The following is a 24,318-nucleotide window of genomic DNA, read 5'->3' as shown; positions in this document are numbered from 1 at the left end:
TGCAAAACCTTTAAAGAATGCCTCCAAACAAACTTCATAGTAACTTGGATTGTTATCTCTGGAACGCCAGAGGTTGAGGGTAGACCTGATAGAAGTATATAAAATGATGAGAGGCATAGATAAGGTTTACAGTTAGCACCTTTATCCCACAGAGTGGAAATGTCAAAGGGTAGTGGGCATAGCTTTTAAGGAGAAAATGGCAAAGTTTAACAGAGATTTACAGGGCAATTTTTTTTCTTCCTCTAACAGAGGATGGTGGATACCTGGAATGCATTGCTAGAGGTGGTGGCGGAGGCAGATGCAATAGTGATGTTTAAGAAACGTTTAGATAGGCACATGGATATGCAGGAATGGAGGGATGTGGATCATATGCTGGCAGATGAGATTAATTTGTCAGCATCATGTTAGGCTCAGACATTATGGGTCGAAGGGCCTAATCCTGTACTGCATTGTTCTATGTTATAACTTAGAATCATAGAGTCATATGGTGTAAAAACAGTCCATTTAGCCCAGCCTGCCCAATATATCCCATCTACACTCGGCCCACCTGTCTGCGTTTGGCCCATATCCATCTCAACCTATCCTAACCATATACCTGTCTAAATAAGCATTGTGATAGTAATTGTGGCAAGTAATTGTGGTGGAATCAAGGGATATGGGGAGAAAGCAGGAACAGGGTACTGTTTCTGGATGATCAGCCATGATCATATTGAATGCAGTTCTGGCTCAAAGGGCCGAATGGCCTACTTCTGCATCTATTTTCTATGTTTCTATGTACTATCGAACGTTTAAGAAACATTTAGACAGGTACATGGATTGGACAGGTTTAGAGAGATATGGGTTAAATACAAGTAGGTGGGACTTGTGGGCAAGTTGGGCTGAAGGGCCTGGTTCCACGCTGTATGACTCTATCCGCCTCAACTACCTTTTCTGGCAGCTTGTTCCATACACTTACCACCTTTTGTGTTAAAACATTGCCCCTCAGGTTCCCATTTAATCCTTCCCTCCTTACCTTAAACATATGTCCTCTGGTTCTCAATTCCTCAACTCTGGGTAAAAGGCACTGGAAATGTGCACCCAAGATTCACTGCCGATAAAAAAAAACACTATCTATTCCTCTCATGATTTTCTACGGCACTATAAAGATCACCGCTCACCCTACCATGCTCCAAGGAATAAAGTCCGAGCCTGTTCAACCTCTCCCTACAGCTCATACCCACGAGTCCTGGCAACATCCTCGTAAATGTGTTCTGCACCTTTTCTAGCTTACTGTCACCTTTCCTATCACAGGATGACCAAAATTGAACACAATACTCTTAATGTGGCCTCACCAATGTCTTGTACAACTAACATGACCTCCCACCTTCTATGCTCAATACTCTGTCTGATGAAGGCCAATGTGCCAAACGCCTTCTTGACCACTTGACTACCTCAGATGCCACTGTCAAGGACTATGTACCTGCACTCCTATATCCTTCAACTTAAAAAGTATAATAACAGCAATTTCAAAATAAAGTTTTCGTCTCTGCTCGAACATCAAACATAATTATCAAAAACATAGAACAGATCCAAATCTAGGTCACACACAGAATGGGGCAAGTGACAGTGTGCATAATCCAGAATGGTTATAGTGTCCATTCTCATTTATCCACATTCTCCCGGCTGCCAAAAAAAAATTTGAACATCCTTGGATGTAGGAGATATACTTTTGATGAAAATATAAATGATTGTTCCCCAAGCAAGACAACGTTTCAAATAAAATACCTCCTCAAGGAAATGTGCACCCAAGATTTACTGCAGATATAAAAAAACAAGTCTAAATATGGGTACACGATTCAAGTTCCTTTCCATCCTTCATATACTCACTGAAGTATCTCCCAGAAATACAAGGATCTAATGAAGTGGAAGAATTAAAAGGAAACTAATGTTTGTTGAAAGTTTTTTAAAAAATGAATGGCACTGAAAGTCAATAAATCCCTTGGGCTTCTTCAGCATCCCAGAACACTAAAAGAGATATCATTAGAAATAGTGGATGCTTTGATTGCTATCATCCAAAATTCTACAGATCCTGCAGTTTAGAGAGCAAAGGTAACCCCATTAGTTAAAAGAGCGAGAATGACACTTGGAAACCATATATCAAATGAGCCTTACATCAGGGGATGGAGAAATAATAGTCAATTTTAAAGAATGTGATAATAAGAAAGGGGAAATATGGTTTGAAATGTTTTCCTATTTACACTTTAATTTAATAAACACTGATCAAGGGCATTTTCACTGAATTTTAGGATTGTGAATCTTTACTTAAGATAATTGGACAATCTTAACAAACAGAACATATACACATGAATAATATGAAAATAAAAGGCATGTACCGTTTTGTTACAAAGTTCCAGCAGCTTTTCAGTGAGACGAGTGGCATCTCCTACAAACTTGCCTAAACGGCTCTCATCATTAATGGCCTTCTGAAGGATTTCCTTGCACCTATTCACTCGCGTCACATAAGATGACTGCAAAAGAAAAGAAATATTTTACTTGTTGTACACCATTCCTTCTTCATGGAAACAAAACAAACCAACAAATCATTTTGCATTTTTTATGCAAGGGCTAATTTGTTAGCTCAATGGATTAGAAACACAGCAATCAACCCTAAATCACCCACAATAAAAGCTCTAATTTTTAAGCAACATATCCAATAAACATATCGAACATGAAAATTATTTATAGCCTGGGCAACATTTTTTTGGAAAGGCAAGAAGTTAAAAGTTTAATAAGGACTATACAATGGTATTTTATCACATTGCATTCAGTGGTAAGGTTGTTAGACAGAAAAACTTTTTCATTGAACCATTATTTAGAATTTGAGTCCAGATGAACAAACCTGTCAACCTAATGAAAGCCCCACATAAGCCTCCCCCATATTCACAGTACTCAGTCAATAAATGCTTTTTATCCCTCCATCTCACATTTTTTTTGTCAGAATTCGTGGTGTCTTGGTCAGTAATTAATTGAATGTCTTTCTCAACCTTTGAGGCAGCAGCATAGAGGCAACCACATTGCCATGAATCTTGTGTGACATACATGCCAGTTTGGACAAGACATGATTGTATATTTCCTTTATGATATTACCTATTTATTTAATTACATGAATTTCACATTCCCAATTGTGATGGAATTTCAATACAACTCGTGATAGCCGATAATATAGTCTCAATAGTACCATCCTCTGATATGCATGAATCTCGCTTCCCTTTAAATGACATATGTAATACAATAAAACTTCTGGCATCCCCAGGGCTTCAGCTGTGCCGGAATGGCAGATAATCTGGAGTATTCAATCTTATCGTATTAAAGGGCCTGTCCCACTTGGGCGATCTAATCCGCGAGTTGTGGTGAGTTTGCCCTCGACTCATACCCGCAGCATGGTCGTAGGAGGTCTTCGTAACTCTCCTTCATGCTCGAGAGCGGTCTCCGCATACTCGAGGCCTCAGTGAGGTCACGGCGTTTTTTCAACATGTTAAAAAATGCCCAAAGGTCGCCGGAAAAAAATCGATACTTTTTTTACTCGTAGGTTTAGTCGTAGTAGGTCGGCATGTTAGTCGTAGGTAATCGAGGGTAGTCGTAGATAGTCTTCATCATAGTCGAAGGGAGGTCGAACGAGATAGTCTTCACCTACCAGCCCGGCGTGAGGGCCTGAACATCGGGCCACCCAGGGCGGCGACTGCGGGTGCTAGGAAGGCCTCGACCACGAGTGAACATCTGGGAAGAACGGAGTGGAGGCTGGCTGGACTATGGTGCCTTCCTCACCTTGGTGCCACTGTGTTATGTTGTGTCGTGGACTTTCACTGTTTGTGCTTTTTTTAAATTCTATTTTATTTTTAATATGTTTTATTATTTAATATTATTTATTTATTTTTATTTTTATGATACTGCCTGTAAGGGAAATTCATTTCGTTGTCTCTAACTGAGACAATGACAATAAATTTGAATACAATACAATACAACTCTCCACTATTCGGTGTCCAATTTTCCCGAAGTTAGTCGCAGCTAGACAAAGCTGGTCTTCAACATAGTCGAAGGTTGAAGGAGGTCTTCTACATAGTCGAAGGAGGTCTTCAACATGTCATTTTTTTCAAACTCTTCTAAACTCGCCAAATAGGTCGCCCAAGTGGGACAGCCCCTTAACACTTCAACACACTTTCAATTCACTTTTTTTTTAATCGATGTTACAAAACAGTACAATACACTTCCAGTGAACTCAGTAAGTTTTAAAAATGCATGTGAAACAGGAACCCACTGTATTTAAAAGGAGTGCAGGAAACAAGACCACGTGAACTAGATGCAAAACCATTGGTATTTTTCAAGAATGGGATGGCAGATTAAGGGAGTTTAACTGTACTTCAAATCACACCACTCCCCGATAACGAACAGAGAAAATCATTTTCAATGTTATCACTGAAGTTATTACCACATCACTTAATTACCTTGCACACAGCTGTCATCATCCACATAGCCTGCTGGGGATAGGCCAAAAAAACCTTCACAATAATACCTTTCAGTCGAGCAAACACATCATCATGGAAATGGCATATTCGTGAAATCAGCTGTGAGAATGCAGTTAGGAATTGGTAAGGAGCCAAGAAGTTTGTGTGATCCTCAATCACTTTATTAATCTTTTCAAGATCTGTTCTCATGGCAATGCGATCAGCAGTGCGTCCCGATGCTGTGAAGGGAAGAATTGATATTTGTTGAAGTTGTTTAAAATGTTATGTCAACACTTAGTTTGCTTCCCATATAAAGCAGACTTTAAAAAAATTGGATTTATCTCAAAACACATCTCAAAACACATTATAACCAATGATGCACTTTTACAATGTATTTACTATGGTAATATAAAACAAACTGATTAATCAGTTTCCATAAAAAACACAAAATATGACAATCACTGTACAATCTGGTTTGTAATGTTGATTGTGTATTAATTATTGTCCAAGTACCATTGGGTCACTCCTCCTTCCAAAATAGTGTCAATTGTGGAGGTGATGGGGCAAAAGGGATTGATGGAATTTTCTGTGAGCAGGTGGGATTTTGGACTCCCAGAAGGTAACACATCCAAATTCAGTACTTCTCTAGAAAGGCCCTGACCAGAAACCTTGTCTGCCCATTCACTCCACAGATGCTGCCTGGCCTGCTGAGTTCCTTGAGTCTCCTCAATACTTCACTCGAGGGTGAACCTGGATTTTACCTTTTGAATTCCTGGAGTGAGAGTGAACTTGCAAATTTTTGACCCAGGTACATTGTGCTACAAAATGAACCACAACCGAAGTAAAAAGAAATGTTCCTACCCTTTTCCAATTCGTAGGCTTTTGCTCCATAATCAAGCCATAATGATAACATTCTAGGCATGGATTGGTAGATGAATTGATTTCCAAACCGCAGAGACCTGTCATTTAATATATGGAAATATAATTTGCATTATTTACATGCAGTAATATAGCCTGAACAATTTCTTGTGACCGTAAAATACTTTCACTTCCAACTCGATTTTTTGACAATTACAGATCTATGTACTAGCTGTCAGATAACCTGCAGCATTGAGGAAATTAAAAAAACAAAGATACTTGATGATCCGGACAATCATTTTGCTGAATGTATGAAATTAAGTTGAGCATCACCTGGCTTTATGATCTGGGATCAAGAACCATTTTAAATTCTTGGCTTTGCTCAGTTGTTATTACCATCATTTTCAAGCAAATTTATAACTCCAACTTCCCTACAGTGTAAACGTACATAAACGGATGTGTTCAAAAGAAGACACTATTTGCCCTCAAGTGAACATCGTGATCCAATGGCAGTTTTTTTTTGTTGCAAGAAAAGCATATTTTATTACATTGTCCATACCAATATTCATTCTCAACTCACCAAATAGATTCACTGACATATGACTGACAAGGCACTTGCTCTACAGAAAATGGTTGGTGTATTTGTTCACAAAACAACAACGAATAACAGTCTATGAACAGGGAACGTGTTGTCGGTTTCCTCAGGAATAAAACGGAATCAAGAACCAGAGGATACAAGAAGGGAGAGTCTTAATAGGAGCCTGAAGGGTAACTTTTGCCACAAAGAGGGTCAAGGGTATATGGAACAAACTGCCAGAGGAGATACTCGAGGCAGGTAATACAACAATAATTAAAAAACATTTGGACAGCTACATGGATAGGACAGGTTTAAAGGGATATATATACACTGTACTGCTATAAAATACTATACTGATATTGCTGGAAAACTAATGAGGCGGTGTCACCAGCATCAATGGCATTGTAGAGGAAATAGTCAAGACCTTCAAGTTCCTAGGCATAAATATGTCCAAAAATATTGCCCTGGTCCAGCTATATTGAAGCTATAGTATAGCCAAAAATAGCACACAAACGCCTCTACTTCCTCAGGAGACTAAGGAAGGTCGGCATGTCTCCAATGATTCTTAACAACTTCCACAGGTGCACCGTAGAAAGCATATTATTGGGTCGCATCGTGGCTTGGTTGTGGAACATCTTTCCCCAAGACCATAAGAAATTGCGGAGTTGTGGATGTCGCCCAATCCATGATGCAGATCAGATTCCTCACTGTCGGCACCCCACGCTGTCTCAGAAAAACAGCCAACATAATCACGGACCTTTTTTCATGCCAGTCAATTCAATATTCTACCATGGCACAAAATACAAAAGCTTGAAAGCATGTATCACCAGATTTGGCAACAGCTTTTCCTCATCGTTTTAAAATTACTGAACGGTCCTCTCATGAGCTAGAATGTAGGCTATATGTTCTAACCTAACTCCTCACAGACCATGGACTTTTCTGTAATTGCATTGCTTTCTGCAGAAAAATACTGTATTCTGCATTCAGATTTTTTTCTCCACAAACTATCCGTTGTACTTGTGTATGGCTTGAATGTGCTCGTGTATAAAATGTTTGATTGGCTAGCATGCAAACAAAAGCTTCTCACTGTACCCCAGTATATGTGACAATAATAAACCAATACCTGCTAGGGAGTATCTTTCCACAACAATGTACAGTCAAGGTCTTGCTTTTAGAAAATAAAAATTTAGTTTCCAACAGACCTCACACTCTTATCAGCAAATAAAAGCTAAACTCATGTGAACCATATTCACAGCTTGCTTTTAAAGAACACAAGTTTCACTTGAACCAGCGACTTACGTGCCAAAATGAAGGACTATATAGCGAATTAAATCTCCTTGCTTTTCTATCTTGTTATCTGTTACCATTGGCATTAGTTTGTCATAGTATTTTGCCAAGTAAAAATGTCCATCTTCCCAGTCTGATAATAATTTGGTCACTTCCTGTAAAGATTAGATTGGAGATTTTTGAAATTGAAGGAAATAGCAGTAAACTAATTAATTAAAAAGCAACAACTGCACCCAGTTACCGAGTCAATTAAATAATCTAGATGAAGTCTTTGCAGCATATTGGTCTAGTTATATCAAAATGTTACTGCACTATTTATTTTAGTTGTATTCCACAAAACTACTTTCAAATCAGTCAACAAATAAACATAAACCTGTTTGTCATCAGACCATGAAATATAAAATGTTAATCTTGGTAGTTTGTGTGTTTAAAAACCCATTTAAAATTCCATACTCTGTCTTGCATTATGTTCCATTCCCTGGGCAAGGTTCCATTCCCTGTGTCTATTTCTTGAATCAAAATGCAGTGCAAGAGTGCCTCTGGGTTTCTCATTTATTTTTTAATCTTTCTTACGAGCAAACCACCTCTCCGAACAGTTGAGAAAAGATTAGAAGCATACTATGTGCAGAACAATAAGTAATAAAGTTAGTAATGTAGATATCACGGTTCTCCCCAACAGCTTATAGAAATGGTATGTCATGACTTAAATTGCACTCAGTCTACAATTTTAAAGAACTATAATGCAGAGTTGGAGTAATTGAACGCAAATTAAAGTGCCTTTTCTTCCTTTATTTTTATTCCAGGGTCAGGCGAGAACTGGTTGCCAAACTTACTTTACAAACGAAGTAGTGGCTGCATAATATAAATATAACCACAGATGCATTTTAGATTACCTTATATTTTTTCATAACAGCATTGCTTTCAAAATTAGCTGTCTCTTCCATGAAACGTCCAACCAACAACGTAGCTTGCCCCTTTATCAAACAGCTTTTGTCATTGCTTAATTCTGTTTCTGTTTCTCCAAAACACAACTCAACACCTTTCTGAAGGACAATCAAGGCTTTGTGGACATCCCCCTGAAAGCAAACATAAACCAACTTAGTTTCCAAGGATTAAATGATATCAGTGAATCAATGTGATGAACATTGATTTAAAAAGCTTTATTAAACATTTTATATAAACATACTGCATTCCTAGCCTGACCTTTAATATTAAAACTCTCTTTGCAAGCTGTTATATAAAACAAGTACATATGAAGTGAAAAGGTAATGATTAGTACCAGCGACCAACAATACCAGTCAAAGATGCCACATGGAAACAGGTATAGAAAAGTCATATTGGCATATTTTGAAGTAGGGTTCCCATTAATAACTGTGGAACTCAGTGGGAAAATGAAGACTAAATTAATCATTGCCAATAAAAAGAATAGCAAATAAACTACTATCAGGTATAACAGCAGTGATTCTGGTTTTTGAATATAACTGTAGTTGTCACGTCTTTAATATATGATTGTTATATATGAAGAAAGCAGCTCTAAACAAGACACTGTTAGGAAGATGGATGGCAGCACAGTTCAATGCTGACTTCTCGTGCGATCTTTGGAATTGACGCATTCCCTGACCATGTGGGTTTCTTCTGGCTTCCTCCCACCCCATAACAATAGGTGCCTTGGTAGAATAATTGGTGACTGTAAATCATCCCTCGTGAAAGAGTTAATGAGAATGTGGAGAGAACAAAATAAGATTTGTCACAAAAAGCTTGAGTAACCCAGTGGGACAAACAGCAACTCTGGAGAGAAGGAATGGGTGACGTTTTGGGTTGTGACCGTTCTTTAGAAGGGTTCTTCTCTCCAGAGATGCTACCTGAATGGCTGAGTTACTCCAGCTTTTTGTGTCTATCTTCGGTCCTATACAAAATAATAGTGTAGGATAGTGTAAATAAATGGCTGCTTGATCGTAGGAGCAGAATTATTTTTTTACACTGTTTGACACTGTGATGGACAAATAGAAATACAGATTAATGAATCTGCAAACAAAATCACATGCCAACTATAGGTAAAGATAAGGTAATGTTTCCAGAGGAAACTACATCAATTATTCAATATAGCAGTCGTTAGATATAACTGCCTCACCAATTATCAGATGAAGCGAGTGTGAAATTGAATTATTCTAGGGATAAAATTAAATTTATTTGTCTTTAGTTTAAATACAATGGGCTTGATTTTAGTTTATTTAATGTGTACAAGAAGGTTTTTACATATTAATAGCTAAATTTTTATTCTGAAATATCCTGAAGCCAATAATAGTTGCCAATATACAAAAAAATCATTCATGTTCCAATTTACATTAGACATATCTCCTATTCTTTCCCTGTTCTCATAAAATCTGCAAACAATAGCTCGTCAACTTTAAACATACCTTGGACCAAAGCCACTTTGCTCTTTCAACATAAAGCTCAGGTAATCTGGATTCTCCAGCATTAAGCAGGGCATTGTATGCAGTTTGATGATGTCCTGCTTTTCTGGCAACTCTGGCACTCTGTAGCCAACATTCTCCAACCAACTTGCTGTAGTCAGCCCTAATAAAATTCACATATTAAAATGTAAATACACAAGAGAAGTATTTGTAGGCCATGCTCTCTTTTCAAGTCTGGTCCATCATTCAATAAGATCACAGTCAAACTTCTATCTCAGCTCCACCTTCCCACTATCCTTATATAAGAAATATTTAACAATTCTAAGACATAATTTTGCTCCTTCTCAAAACCACATTATATTATTTTCCTTTAGTCCCATATCAAAGTAATATATTTTCCTTCCCTATTAACTATTCCCATGCTTCTGTCATTCACTTTTTGGAGATGCTCCAACGCAGTGTCTCCTTACCACTGTGAGAGATTTGGGGCTTCAGTGCTGCTCTCCAGAGACAGTACTGCTGAAACCCAGATCACGCATACACGTGTATATAAGTTGCAACATCCAGCATTTTAACCTTTCTGCGGTACAATGTATTATGTAAATTAAATTTATTTTGAAATGATGCACAAAATGCTTTTATCATAAATGACAAGAATAATTACTTTAATAAACTTCTAAATGCCATCACCATTGGTTTCCATTTTTACAGCGTCCTAATGGGGAGTAATTCAAGTTTAATAATTCATGTTTGGCCTCATCAATTCTTTCCGATGGTTTTTATGCCATTTCACGGAATTAATTTCATATATCTTTTCTTTTTTTTCAAACTAGTATGGCCTGAAGCATTATTTAAAAGTAACCTAAATAAGATATTATATTTTTATTTATTATACAATGAATTGATCCAGACCACAGGCCTCATTATCTTTGGAAATTCTTTTTAATATTTTTACCGCTCCGCTAATGGAGTAATGTATCATTTCAGAAAAACGTAAACAAAATATATCAACATACGTTTTATTGACACTGAGCAATGCTCTGCGCAGTGCCAAGAGTGGCTCCTTTGCTCGAAAGGAATTCTGAGTCATTTCTAGACGAGCCTGCCAATTAAGCGGATGCGTGTGGTATTCCCTCTGGTTCCTGGGCTGCTGGTGAAACAGTTCTTTCACACTGTGTTCCAGCTCACATAACATATGCAACCTGAACAAACAAAATATATCCTAAATTAATAAGGCAGCAATATGTCTGGAAAAGAAATATCTGTAGTGATCTTAGTCCCAATGATACCTGACAATGTACTCATAACCACGCTGATACGACCCTCGTTCAAAACTTGCTGCAGAGAGTGGCACAATCTGCTCTGCTCGAGTAACCTGCAGCTGTTCATAGAAGCCCTCCACATTGCTCTGCTTAGCAAGTAGTAAAAGCTGGCCAAGTCTCACACTCCAAGTGCAGGATTTCTGCTCTGAAAGAAAGTTTGTTATGAAAGGCCATAGGAAATATTATTTAACTTAAAGCAACAACTATGACATTCGCAGCATGACCATTAGAGATTGATTGCTATGCTTTTTGTAGTTTATGAACATTTCACAGGAAATATCTACCATTTATGTGCAAAAATAGAAAGTATCCAGATAAAAAAAAGTAAGAAAATAAATCTTAAATTAGAGATCACGCAAACAATGGTCTAAAATACATTCTGGTTTCCATAGACAATTGTTCTTATGATGCAGAACTTATCAATTATGGCTCAGGATGACGCTTCCATTGCATTTCTGTGCATTCCTAGGAAGCTGATGAGGTGAATATGACGAACAAGGTCAAAGTGGGACAAACTGACTCTGCAAGGTGAGGCAGTAGCTACTAGTCAACATGGATGGAAGGTAATTTGGGGATGATGAACTCTTTGTGTCATTTATGCTGGGATTCGGTCTGTTACTGACTAATAGTCTCAGTTCTAATCATATCCCAAACCCTTACTTCTTGAAATACAATTTGATTTATTCCTTAATACTTAATTAATTTGAATCATAGAAAACAGGTGGAAGGAATTTGATCTATTAAGTCTGTTCCATACATTTCAATAAACAATTCAGTTGTCCAATATAATACATATTCTCATAAATTTTGTCCTTGATTTTTTCATCCAATTATCTAATTCTTTTTCAAAGATTAATTCTGAATTTGCTTCCACCACAATTTGCTAGTGCAATTCAAATCCCAGTCACTTATTGCATAAAAGGAGCAAAAAAAAGTGACTGAATCAAGGCCTGAATAAATTTGTATGTAAAATATTTCCTGCAAATGCTATTTGCAAACACAAGAATTATTTACCTCAGCAAAGCACCGGTATTTTAGTTACTCACTGTATGTTTAATTCTAACCTTTATTTTACCCTCTTTATTACCTGTTGTTACATAATTCTGTAGCAACTCCCACTGGGTCAGTTTCCAAGCTGCCTCCACTCTGTAAGTGTTCAGTTCTGTGGTCCACTCAGCCCTGAAAGCAACAACCAAAGGTAATACAATTTCATCTTAACAAGAAACAAATAGCTGCTAGGAGGATGCTATGAGGCTGCAGGGTGATTTGGATAGGTTGGGTAGGTGGGCAGACGCATGGCAGACGCAGTATAAAGTGGATAAATGTGAGGTTATCCACTTTGGTGGCAAGAACAAGAAGGCAGATCATTATCTGAATGGTGTCAGATTAGGAAAAGGGGAGGTGCAACGAGTCCTAGGTGTCCTTGTACACCAGTTACTGGATAGAGAAGTGGTTGGCAGACAGGAAACAAAGAGTAGGGACACTTTCAGAATGGCAGGCAGTGACTAGTGGGGTACCGCAAGGCTCGGTGCTGGGACCGCAGCTATTTACAATATACATCAATGATTTAGATGAAGCGATTCAAAGTAACATTAGCAAATTTGCAGATGACACAAAGCTGGGTGGCAGTGTGAACTGTGAGGAGGATGCTATGAGAATGCAGGGTGACTTGGATAGGTTGGGTGAGTGGGCAGATGCATGGCAGATGCAGTTTAATGTGGTTACATGTGAAGTTATCCACTTTGGTAGCAAAAACAGGGAGGCAGATTACTATCTAGATGGTGTCAAGTTGGTAAAAGGGGAAGCACATCAGGATCTAGGGATCCATGTTCATCAGTCAATGAAAGTAAGCATGCAGGTACAGCAGGCAGTGAAGAAAGCGAATGGCATGTTGGCCTTTATAACAAGAGGAGTTGAGTATTAGAGCAAAGAGGTCCTTCTGCAGTTGTACAGGGCCCTAGTGAGACCACACCTGGAGTATTGTGTGCAGTTTTGGTCCCCTAATTTGAGGAAGGACATTCTTGCTATTGAGGGAGTGCAGCGTAGTTTACAAGGTTAATTCCCCAGATGGCAGGACTGTAATATGCTGAGAGAATAGAGCAGCTGGGTTTGTTTACTCTGGAGTTTAGAAGGATGAGAGGGTATCTTATTGAAACACATAAGATTATTAAGGGTTTGGACACGCCAGAGGCAGGAAACATGTTCCCAATGTTGGGGAAGTTAGAACCAGGGGCCACAGTTTAAGAATAAGGGGTAAGCCATTTTGAACGGAGACGAGGAAACACTTTTTCTCACAGAGAGTTGTGAGTCTGTGGAATTCCCTGCCTCAGAGGGCAGTGGAGGATGGTTCTCTGGATACTTTCATGAGAGAGTTAGATAGGGCTCTTAAAGATAGTGGAGTCAGGGGATATGGGGAGAAGGCAGGAACGGGTTACTGATTGGGGATGATCAGCCATGATCACATTGAATGGCGGTGTTGGCTCGAAGGGCCGAATGGCCTACTCCTGCACCTATTGTCTATAAAGTTATTTTCAAGGAGCCCAAGGTTAATATTGTGATTTAATTCACATTTGTCTCAGTAACACCATAGCATGTCTTTTAAAAAATGATTCTTATTTCTAGTTACACGATTGTGAAAGCCAAGGATGCTCCAGAGACCACATTTATTTGATTAACGCCAGCCATACCCTTCACAGTAATTGTTGAACAACAGGATTTAACAGCAACCAAGTATTTTATTGAAAATATAGCACTCACTAATATGAAGCGATTTCAGGATTTTTTTTACTCTTTCCATCAGTAATATATTAAAAAAGTTGAGTAAACTATGGCTGTACCTGCTTGCAAGCACTCCATTAACCTGAGTGAGGACGGTGGATAACTGACCAAGCCCAAGCATAGATTTCATCAATCCATGATAATGAATAATCTGATTTAAGAGAAAAAGGAAGTCACTTTCAACCCAGTCCTTCCAAGAACCATACATAGTGCTCATAATCATTACTTGGATTACACTGATCACATATACATACACAACCCCAATAATTACATGGATTGAGATCACATAATATGACATTTAATCACATATTCAATGTGGGTACTTTCTGGAAAAGTATACTAAAGACATAGAAAGCAAAGTGACCTGAAGAATTACTGCTCACATCAGCTAAATACCATTGAGGAAAACTGTTCCTGGGGAATGAGTCTGGACACGAAATACACTTGGGAATAGATTAGAACAGACCACACGTATTATTATGAGCAGTTTTGGGCCTCATATCTGAGGAAGGGTGTGCTGGTTGGTGTTGGAAAGGGTCGAAATGAGGTTTATGAGAATGATCCCACCAGGAGCGTTTGACGGCTCTTAGTCTGTACTAGCTGGAGTTTGGAAGGATCAGGGGGTATCTCATTGAGACATATTGAATAATGAAAGACTGAAATAGAGTGGATGTTTCCAAGAGTAGGACCAGAGAGCACAGCCTCAGAATAAAAGATGAGCAGGAATGGAGATGAGCAGGAATTTCTTTAGCCAGAGGATGGTGAACTTGTGGAATACATTGCTCCATACAGTTGTGGAGGCAAAGTCATTGGGCATTTATAAAGTGGAGATTGGTTGGTTCTTGATTAGTAAGGGCGTCAAAGGTTACACGGAGAAGGCAGGAGAATTCAGAGGGAAAAATAGATCACCCATGACTGAATGGTATTGCAGATCCGATGGGCTAAATAGCCTAATTCTGTTCCTATGTCTCCTGAAGTTATTATTCAATCACAAGAAAAGAAAGATCATTGCTGAGCCAGACCCAATCCTTTTTCCTGCCCATCCAGCTGATCAATGTCCACCCTCTGACATTTCCTGGCTTTAAAGCATAGTAAACCAATTGCAATACAAGTGCTCCAGTTGTTTTTAGCATATTTAGAATGGATGAGATCAAATCTAGGCCAGCCAAGCCTGTGCAGCTCAGTTGCACATTAATGCATTTAACTGCCGAGCTGCAGAAACGATCAATTTGTAATAACGAATCGCTAAAATAATACTGACCCTCATGAATCGGTTCCATTGAAAATTAGAGTTTCAGTTTCAATTGTAGTTTACAACCAATTATTTTCAATTGTAAAATTATTGACATTTACCTCTTCAGGTTCCAACTGAATAGCTCGATCATAGCATGCAGTGGCATCTCTCAACAGTCCGCTGCTTTCATGTTCTAATATTTGTTCCCTGAGAGATGGTTCCCCTTTACGAATTGCGGAAACCCCAGCCACTCCATCTGGTTCATGCATTGCAGCATATAGCTTCTGTACTTGGAACAAGAACATTGCTGTAAAGTCCACTTACAACTTAAACAAGTAATATGCACAACTATTTAATGGGCTTTACCTCAACAGTCTTTTTTTAAGACAATATTGTGGACAATTCACATTCACCAAACATGTGATTAATCTTCCATTGAGAATAACACAGCAAAATATAGATTATACACAAAAAATGCTGGAGTAACACAGCAGGTGAGGCAGCATCTATGGTGAGAATGAATAGGGTCAGGACCCTTTTTCAGACCCGAAACGTCGCCTATTCCTTCTCTCCATAGACACTGCCTCACCCACTGAGTTTCTCCTGCAGTTTTTGTCTACCTTCAATTGTTCCAGCATAGAAACATAGAAATTAGGTGCAGGAGTAGGCCATTCGGCCCTTCGAGCCTGCACCGCCATTCAATATGATCATGGCTGATCATCCAACTCAGTATCCCGTACCTGCCTTCTCTCCATACCCTCTGATCCCCTTAGCCACAAGGGCCACATCTAACTCTCTCTTAAATATAGCCAATGAACTGGCGTCAACTACCCTCTGTGGCAGAGAGTTCCAGAGATTCACCACTCTCTGTGTGAAAAAAGTTTTTCTCATCTCGGTTTTAAAGGATTTCCCCCTTATCCTTAAGCTGTGACCCCTTGTCCTGGACTTCCCCAACATCGGGAACAATCTTCCTGCATCTAGCCTGTCCAGCCCCTTAAGAATTTTGTAAGTTTCTATAAGATCCCCTCTCAATCTCCTAAATTCTAGAGAGCATAAACCAAGTCTATCCAGTCTTTCTTCATAAGACAGTCCTGACATCCCAGGAATCAGTCTGGTGAACCTTCTCTGCACTCCCTCTATGGCAATAATGTCCTTCCTCAGATTTGGAGACCAAAACTGTACGCAATACTCCAGGTGTGGTCTCACCAAGACCCTGTACAACTGCAGTAGAACCTCCCTGCTCCTATACTCAAATCCTTTTGCTATGAAAGCTAACATACCATTCGCTTTCTTCACTGCCTGCTGCACCTGCATGCCTACTTTCAATGACTGGTGTACCATGACACCCAGGTCTCGCTGCATCTCCCCTTTTCCTAATCGGCCACCATTTAGATAAAAGTCTGCTTTCCTGTTTTTGCCACCAAAATGGATAACCTCACATTTATCCACATTATACTGCATCTGCCAAACATTTGCCCACTCACCCAGCCTATCCAAGTCACCTTGCAGTCTCCTAGCATCCTCCTCACAGCTAACACTGCCCCCCAGCTTAGTGTCATCCGCAAACTTGGAGATATTGCCTTCAATTCCCTCATTCAGATCATTAATATATATTGTAAATAGTTGGGGTCCCAGCACTGAGCCTTGTGGTACCCCACTAGTCACTGCCCGCCATTGTGAAAAGGACCCGTTTACTCCAACTCTTTGCTTCCTGTTTGCCAGCCAGTTCTCTATCCACATCAATACTGAACCCCCAATGCCGTGTGCTTTAAGTTTGTATACTAATCTCTTATGTGGGACCTTGTCGAAAGCCTTCTGGAAGTCTAGATACACCACATCCACTGGTTCTCCCCTATCCACGCTACTAGTTACATCCTCGAAAAATTCTATAAGATTCGTCAGACATGATTTACCTTTCGTAAATCCATGCTGACTTTGTCCAATGATTTCACCACTTTCCAAATGTGCTGCTATCCCATCTTTAATAACTGACTCTAGCAGTTTCCCCACTACCGATGTTAGACTAACTGGTCTGTAATTCCCCGTTTTCTCTCTCCCTCCCTTCTTAAAAAGTGGGGTTACGTTTGCTACCCGCCAATCCTCAGGAACTACTCCAGAATCTAAAGCATCTGCAGTTCTTTCTTAAACAAAATGTAGATTTTAGTTTGTATTCAACAGAAACCAGGAAAATATTAATAAAGCACAATGCTCTATTGTGAGGGGTGAGGAGAATTACTTTATTTCAATACAATAATCAATAAATTCCTTTTGAAATCGTATGACCCAATTCCAGAGAGTAGTAGAATGTAAATTATTTGTGGATTATGAGGAGATTTTTTTTTTTTTTTTAATGCTGAAACATAACAGATTTATTTCTAGATTTCTCAATCACTGACCATCTGGCAAGTTTCTAGTACTTATCTACTCCATTGACCTGCAAAAATCCAAGGTGCTGCTGAATGTTCTCTTTCTTTTCTGTAATGAAAGACTCAAAGTGCATCACTGCACGGGTGTAAGCTTTGGATCGAAAAGAAGCTATAGCAAGCAGATCCTGGGGTATGAGCTCCAGAAATGAAGTGACGTTTTTATATTCTTTATATTGAGAGCTTGAAACTGCAATAAAAAAGTAAAACTTCATATAGGCAATCACATTTTGTCCAATATACAGCTTATCTCCAAAGGCACAGCCACATATATTGCTTTAAAAAAAGTGTATTTTATTCATAAGCATACAAGAATTTAAAATGAAATTAATCAAAATAAATATTGCACACATCACTTGCACCTACAAAATTAAGCAATAGCTGTTCTGATGCTACACAAACGTTTATATGACGTGAATCTCCCATCACCAATGCAAGATACATTTATTTAAAACCTGCCCATTTCTGTCTTGACTAAGACAAGAATATAACAACACATATATGCACATTGGTCGATTAGTTCATATTTGAAACTTTTGGGCGGCGCATCTGGTAGATCTGCTGCCTCACAACGCCGGTTACTCAGATTTGATCCAGACCTTGGTTGCCGTCTGTGTAAAGTTTGCAAGTTCTCCCTGTGACTGTGCAAGTTTCTTCCCATATCCCAAAGATGTACAGGTTTGTAGGTTAATTGGCCTCTGCAAAATTGCCCCCAAGTGTGTAGGGAGTGAATGAGAAAGTTCTATGTTGATCTATGTTGCAAGAGTCGAGCAGAGTGGCCTGGACAGCAACTGGGCTTTAGGAAGAGCAACGAGGAAGGTCTGCCTGTCTGGCCTGTTGCAGGATTCAAGAGGTGATCCCCCAGTGCAACAGGTGGGAAACCACAACAGGATTGATCTCCGCCACAAAATTACATGTGGGAGTCCAGCAGCAGAACAAACCAACATTAAGTTCAGGACTTTGTATTTCACAGCATGGGGATGGAATCCTAGAACTGCAGTTCCAATAGGAACCACAAGCAAAGGTCAATAAAATTTAACAATCAATTTCTAAAAAGTACAATGTGGCAATTTACAAGTCAAGTAACAACATGTGTGGTAGTATGTACACAGTACAAATAAAATGTACATTTAATACACACCATCACGCACTGAACATTATTTCTGTGCATGTATTTCAAGAAAGAACACACACCAGTAAGAACCAGAAAGAACACTAAGTACTAGAGTAACTCAGCAGGTCAGGCAGCATCTCCGGAGAACATTTCGAGTCAGGACCCTTCTTCAGACTGCAGGTGAAGAGAAAGAGAGTCGGAAAAGTAGTGGGAGTCACAGGTATGGTAAGTGTACTCAGTTTATTTGTACTGTGTACATCCTACCACGCATGTTCTTTCTTGACTTGCCTCGTAAATTGCAACTTTGCACTATATGGAAAGTGACTGTTGAATTGTGTTGACCGTTGCTAGTGGTTCCAATAAGCGATTTTGGTATTCCGAAAAACGCAAGGAATCATGGGATTTGTCAAAGGTCATCCGGGATAAAGGGCGTTTGATGCTTTGTATTATCTTGATTCTGGTTTGTACCCCAAGGCCTTTCTCTTCCTGTGAATAGTCCCCACCATCTGGCATGTCATGACCTCCACCCAAACTCCGATATTAATGCCGACAAATTGGCCCTCTCACGCATGTTTTTGGCACATGACGTTTGTGCACATTGGATTGTCACTGCTGAGATATCTGCGTTGACCAATGGAGAAGGAAGAAATAGTATCGCTAACTCCAGTAGCAATTCAACAGCGCTTGCAGCGCCGGAGACCTGGGTTCGATCCTGACTACGGATAAAGCGCAGGTCTGTATACACGCAGCAGCTCAACTGCCGAGAATGTTCATCGTGAATGACCTACGACCTGGGCACACGCAGTCGAAATATCGACTTGCTTATTGTAATTGTAGTTCTGCAGTGAGAGAGGATCTCACAGAACTCCCGTCAGAGAGAGGAGAACTTCTTCAATGTAGACATGTCTCGAGATAATGCAGTGCAGCAGTCAAAATGTGGAAAAGGAATTGCAGATACTGATTAACAAAAAAAAGACAGTGCTGGAATAACTCAGTGGGTCAGGCAGCATCTCTGGAGAACAAGGACAGGTGATATTTCAGTTTCTGACCCCAAATGTCACCTATCCATGTTCTCCAGAGATGCTGCTTGACCCACTGAGTTACACCAGCACTTTGTGCCTATTTGTATAAACCCTCTTGTTTCTCCAAGAGACTAGATGTTCAGAAAAGCAATCTGGATTCTATAGTAAGGGTCTTCCTTTAAAAGCATTAGCTGGTAACATTTTTTAAAAATTGCATTTTTCAGGATTTTGGTGAAGCAGTTTGACATTCTCACTGCTTTTTTCATATCACATCAGCAGCCAGAAATTCCTCAAAGAATAAATCTCTCAGAGAAGGTCGTTATTGCTTGAGAAACCATCAGAAGTGCATTGTTTTCAAAACTCACCATTAGGGCCCCCTCTGTCCCTGCTGGACCTGCCTCCACTTTTATCAGAGCTGAGAGCTTGAAGTGTGTGCCTGGACCACCGTGCAAGATGATCTAACATGGAGAAAACAGTCTGTGTGCTCAACTGGCTCAGGTCTGAGGCACTGTCCTGCAACCTCCTACCCCAGGACTCATCATGTTTTAGAACAGCCATCATCTCACAGTAGACCTGAAGAAGAAATAAAATCCGCAAGATATTGACTTAAAAACTTTTCAACTAACTCAACTTGAGTATAGAAGTTGTGAGGTCATGTTGTTATAAGACATTGGTGGGGCCACATTTAAAGTATCGTGCTCGGTTCTGGGCACCATGTTGTTGGGAAAATCATCACACTAGAAAGGAGCAGAGAAGATTTGCGAGGATATTGCCCGGACTCGAGAGCCTGAGCTATGGAGAGAGATTGAGCAGGGTATTCCTTGGAACACAGGAGGATGAGGGGTGATCTTATACAGATGCACAAAATCATGAGAGGAACAGATCAGGTAGCACAGAGTCTCTCACCCTGAGTTGGGGAAGTGAGAACCAGAGGCCATAGATTTAAGATGGGGGGGAAGATTTAATAGGAATCTGAAGGGCAACTTTTCACACAAAGGATGGTGTGTGGAATTAGGTAGTTGATGTACTAACGGAACATTTAAGCAATATTTAGGCAGGTACATTGATGGGACGGGTCTATTGGGCAAATGCAGGCAGGTGAGACTAGTGCACATGGGACATGTTGGTTGGTATGGGTGACTTGGGCCGGAGGGCCTGGTTCTGCGCTGTATAATTTTATGACGATATAACTATTTATAACTAATTCACTGAGGATTTAATCAGATTGAGAGTGAGCAACAATATGAGCAACCTTATTTGTGCTGAGCATTTGAATTCTGATACTGGCAACATTCAAGAAAACTTTGAATCGACAATCTCTCATATCTTCCACAACAAGTTGGACAATTAGACATATAGAACATAGATGCCCACGGCGTCTGTCCTGATTGTGGTGTTAAATTAAATTAAATGTTATGCCTGCATTCCCTATCATAACTCTTTCCACCACCACCCTCAGCAATGCATTCCAGGCACCCACCACTGCGTGCAATAAAAACACATGCCCTTCTTTTAAACTTTCCCGCTCTGACCTTAAAGCTATGCCCACTAGTATTTGATATTCCCAGTAATGGGCCAACCACAACTGCTCACCATACTACAATAATTCAAGTTTTATAAAGCTCCAACATTACTTCCTGATTCTCATACTGAATGCCCCTACTAATGAAGGCAAGCACACCATGTGATCTCTCTACCTGTGTTGCTGCTATCAGGGAGCTATGAACCTAGACCATCAAATCCCTCTGTACAACAATGCCGTTAAGGGTCCTGTCTTTAACTGTATACTTTGCCCTGAGATATGACCTTCCAAAGTGCAACATCTCATACTCGTGGATTAGCCCAATCTGCCATTTCCCATACCTATATCTGTAACTGACCTATATCCTGAGTATCTTTTGACAGCTTTCTTCACTGTGTGCAACTCCACCGTTTTTTGTGTCATCTGAACACTTACTGACAAGTCCATCTATACTTTCATCCAAATCATTTATATGCGGGTATACAGTATCTGCCATAGCTTAATAATTCCATTCCTAAGCAACCTTGCATTATAGAAAATAGTGTTATAAAACAATTGTGTCAATGGGTTAAAACGGGGTGGGGTTTTGGGCCAAGAGAGTTTCAGATTTGCAATATCAATGTTTATTTTCCCCGCCATATGATTTTCAAAAATAAAGATTTTTTAGATAGCTACAAGTTTATACTGCAAGCTAAACATACTAAAGCTGTGTGTTACATTATGTTAAAGAGTTTCATTGTACAAATGTCAATAGAAGTGATTCCTTGACAATTTCAATGGCCACCTGGAATCAAACGGATACACTGTGTTCTTAAGAGACAATGGTGTCCAATTACTGTGGGAGGTTATGTGGAAACAAGATAACTTTTTACAACTTGTCAATTTCCAAAATAATTTAAAGTTGTCCTCTAGTTCCTGATCGAAATAGATATTAGTTACTCACATCACGTTGATCCTCTTCATTACATCCAAGTAAAATATATACTAGAATATGAGGTAGTAGATAGATTGTAACTTTAAAGTCATGTTTCATAATAAAACTGCAACATTCAAAGACTTTTCCAGCTAGGTCATGTCGAACCTGAAAGATAAAAACAATGGAATATTTACCCCAATATTAAAATTACACCTTATTTTTCAGCTTAGAAAAGTTTGGAATTAAATTCAAACGATGTTAACAGGTTCTTTCAAGCTCATTGAACCTTCAATATATCAGTCATTGAATGACAATTATTACAGGCAGAAAGTTTATTTTGTATGGTATCTTGAAATTAATATTAGACTACAATGTATTACTACATATGACTAATCAGCAGGATGGGAAGGTCTGAAGATGAAAATAACAAAGTGCTGGAAGAACTTAGTGGGGCAGGCAGTCCCTGTGGAGAGAATGAACAATGCCATTTTGGGTTGGGGCCCTTCTTCAGATTCATATAGAGTATGGGGGAGAAAGCTGGAAAAGGGATATAGGGATGGGGCAAAGCCTGGTAAGTGACAGGTGATACAGGTGAGGGTGTGCGGTTAAATGGCAGATGGGTGGAGATAGTGACCAACCAATAGTGAAATGGAGAAAAAGGAAGGTAGACAAAAAAGCTGGAGAAACTCAGCAGGTGATGCAGCATCTATGGAGCGAAGGAATAGGCAACGTTTTGGGTGGAGACCCTTCTTCAGACTGATGTCGTGGGGGGGGGGGGGGGGAGGAAGAGGCAGAGACAGTAGGCTGTGGGAGAGCTGGGAAGAGGAGGGGAAGGAAGGAGAAAGCAAGGACTACCTGTAATTGGAGAAGTCAATGTTCATACCACTGGGGTGTAAACTACCCAAGCGAAATATGAGGTGCTGCTCCTCCAATTTATGGTGGGACTCACTCTGGCCCAGGACAGAAAGGTCGGATTCGGAATGGGAGGGGGAGTTGAAGTGCTGAGCCACCGAGAGATCAGGTTGGTTATTGCGAACTGAGCGGAGGTGTTAGGCGAAGCGATTGCCAAGCCTGTGCTTGGTCTCACCGATGTAGAGCAGTTGACACAATGCAATAGATGAGGTTGAAGGAGGTGCAGGTGAACTGCCTCACCTGGAAAGACTGCTTGGGTCCTTGGATAGAGTCGAGGGGGGAGGTAAAGCGACAAGGGTTGAATTTCCTGCGGTTGCAAGGGAAAGTACCAGGGGAGGGGGTGGTTTGGGTGAGAAGGGACGAATTGACCAGGGAGTTACGGAGGGAACAGTCTAAGAGGAAGAGAAGTGAAATGTAGATCCAGATGGAGGAATAAGGGTGAAAGGAGACAGGGGGAGGTGAAAGAGAGATGGGACGAAGCAAGAGAAATGGCCACTCAAAGATGTGAATGGTGGTAGATGAGCATAAGGTGGAGCGGAAAGGAATAGGGTGAGGGAGTGTTGGGAGAAATGTGTGTGCATCGGCGGAGGGGGGGGGATAAAGAGATGGGGTAGTAGGGAGGCATTACTTGTAAACAGCAGTAGCTTAACATTGAAGCAATGCTTTGTAAAAAAACTGCATATTGATCCCATACTTTAATTATAATATCATGAGCTCTTTTTAAAACTTTACAGTCCGTCGGGGGAAAGAAAAAAAAAATCAATGTACAGTCAAAATACAATCTTTGGATGTTATGCAAGACAAATGTAGATGCAATTTTTTTAAAAAGGCACTTTGTGGCCATCTCTATCGTGTTGGCAAAGCAACATTAAAATATATACGTTTTGCATAAAATATTCAGTTTATAACAGTACACAGTTGTAAACTACTCCTTTACATACATCTGAGGCATTCAGATGTAATCAATTTTTTGTTATTCCAATTTCACCATTCTTACCTTTGTTGTCAGGTATCCAGCCCACGTTGCTGACCATTCTGCAAAATCTCTGTCATGCTTCCCGAGGTAGAACGGCTTCTTAATGCTGACCCAGTTCCAAGTCTTCTGAGAACTTTTATACCTTTACAAGCACAAATGCATCTCAAATAATCAGATTCACTAAACCCATGTCTCTCAAAATCTTAACAATACATTCACTTTTAATTGGTTACTGTGAAACCTTATTAAGCAGCTACTGGCAACACATTTATATTCCCACATATTTGCCACACTATAGAAGAATGTGGAGTCTTTGGAATGTGTGTAGAAAATGTTCACTAGGATGATGCCTGCATTGGCGGGTATTACCTAAAAGGAAAGTTTGGCAAATTTAGAATGTTTTCTCTACAGCATCGGAGGATGAAGACCTAAGAGACAATAGACAATAAGTGCAGGAGTAGGCCATTTGGCCCTTTGAGCCA

The 24,318-nt window shown here is 39.7% G+C and overlaps 1 protein-coding gene across 3 annotated transcripts in view; it reads right to left on the bottom strand.

Moving 5' to 3' along the window:
• The window catches only part of atr (ATR serine/threonine kinase), an 86,001-nt gene that overhangs the window by 16,476 nt on the left and 45,207 nt on the right, over nucleotides 1-24,318 (bottom strand). For all 3 annotated transcript variants that reach the window (XM_033031909.1, XM_033031908.1, XM_033031910.1), the window contains 15 exons: nucleotides 23,858-23,978; nucleotides 21,976-22,113; nucleotides 19,876-20,083; nucleotides 17,386-17,564; nucleotides 15,071-15,235; nucleotides 13,777-13,868; nucleotides 12,027-12,118; nucleotides 10,907-11,084; nucleotides 10,634-10,819; nucleotides 9,621-9,780; nucleotides 8,097-8,279; nucleotides 7,216-7,358; nucleotides 5,343-5,440; nucleotides 4,482-4,720; nucleotides 2,373-2,507 (listed from right to left, as the gene is read on the bottom strand). In XM_033031909.1, the coding sequence (XP_032887800.1) occupies nucleotides 2,373-2,507; nucleotides 4,482-4,720; nucleotides 5,343-5,440; nucleotides 7,216-7,358; nucleotides 8,097-8,279; nucleotides 9,621-9,780; nucleotides 10,634-10,819; nucleotides 10,907-11,084; nucleotides 12,027-12,118; nucleotides 13,777-13,868; nucleotides 15,071-15,235; nucleotides 17,386-17,564; nucleotides 19,876-20,083; nucleotides 21,976-22,113; nucleotides 23,858-23,978 (2,317 nt within the window). The remainder of the gene's footprint in view (nucleotides 1-2,372; nucleotides 2,508-4,481; nucleotides 4,721-5,342; nucleotides 5,441-7,215; nucleotides 7,359-8,096; nucleotides 8,280-9,620; nucleotides 9,781-10,633; nucleotides 10,820-10,906; nucleotides 11,085-12,026; nucleotides 12,119-13,776; nucleotides 13,869-15,070; nucleotides 15,236-17,385; nucleotides 17,565-19,875; nucleotides 20,084-21,975; nucleotides 22,114-23,857; nucleotides 23,979-24,318) is intronic.

The sequence above is a fragment of the Amblyraja radiata genome, chromosome 13 (assembly GCF_010909765.2).
Source record: "Amblyraja radiata isolate CabotCenter1 chromosome 13, sAmbRad1.1.pri, whole genome shotgun sequence".
NCBI lineage: Eukaryota > Metazoa > Chordata > Chondrichthyes > Rajiformes > Rajidae > Amblyraja > Amblyraja radiata.
The sequence above is the reverse complement of the archived record's forward strand: the minus strand, read 5'-3'. Positions and strand labels throughout refer to the sequence as shown.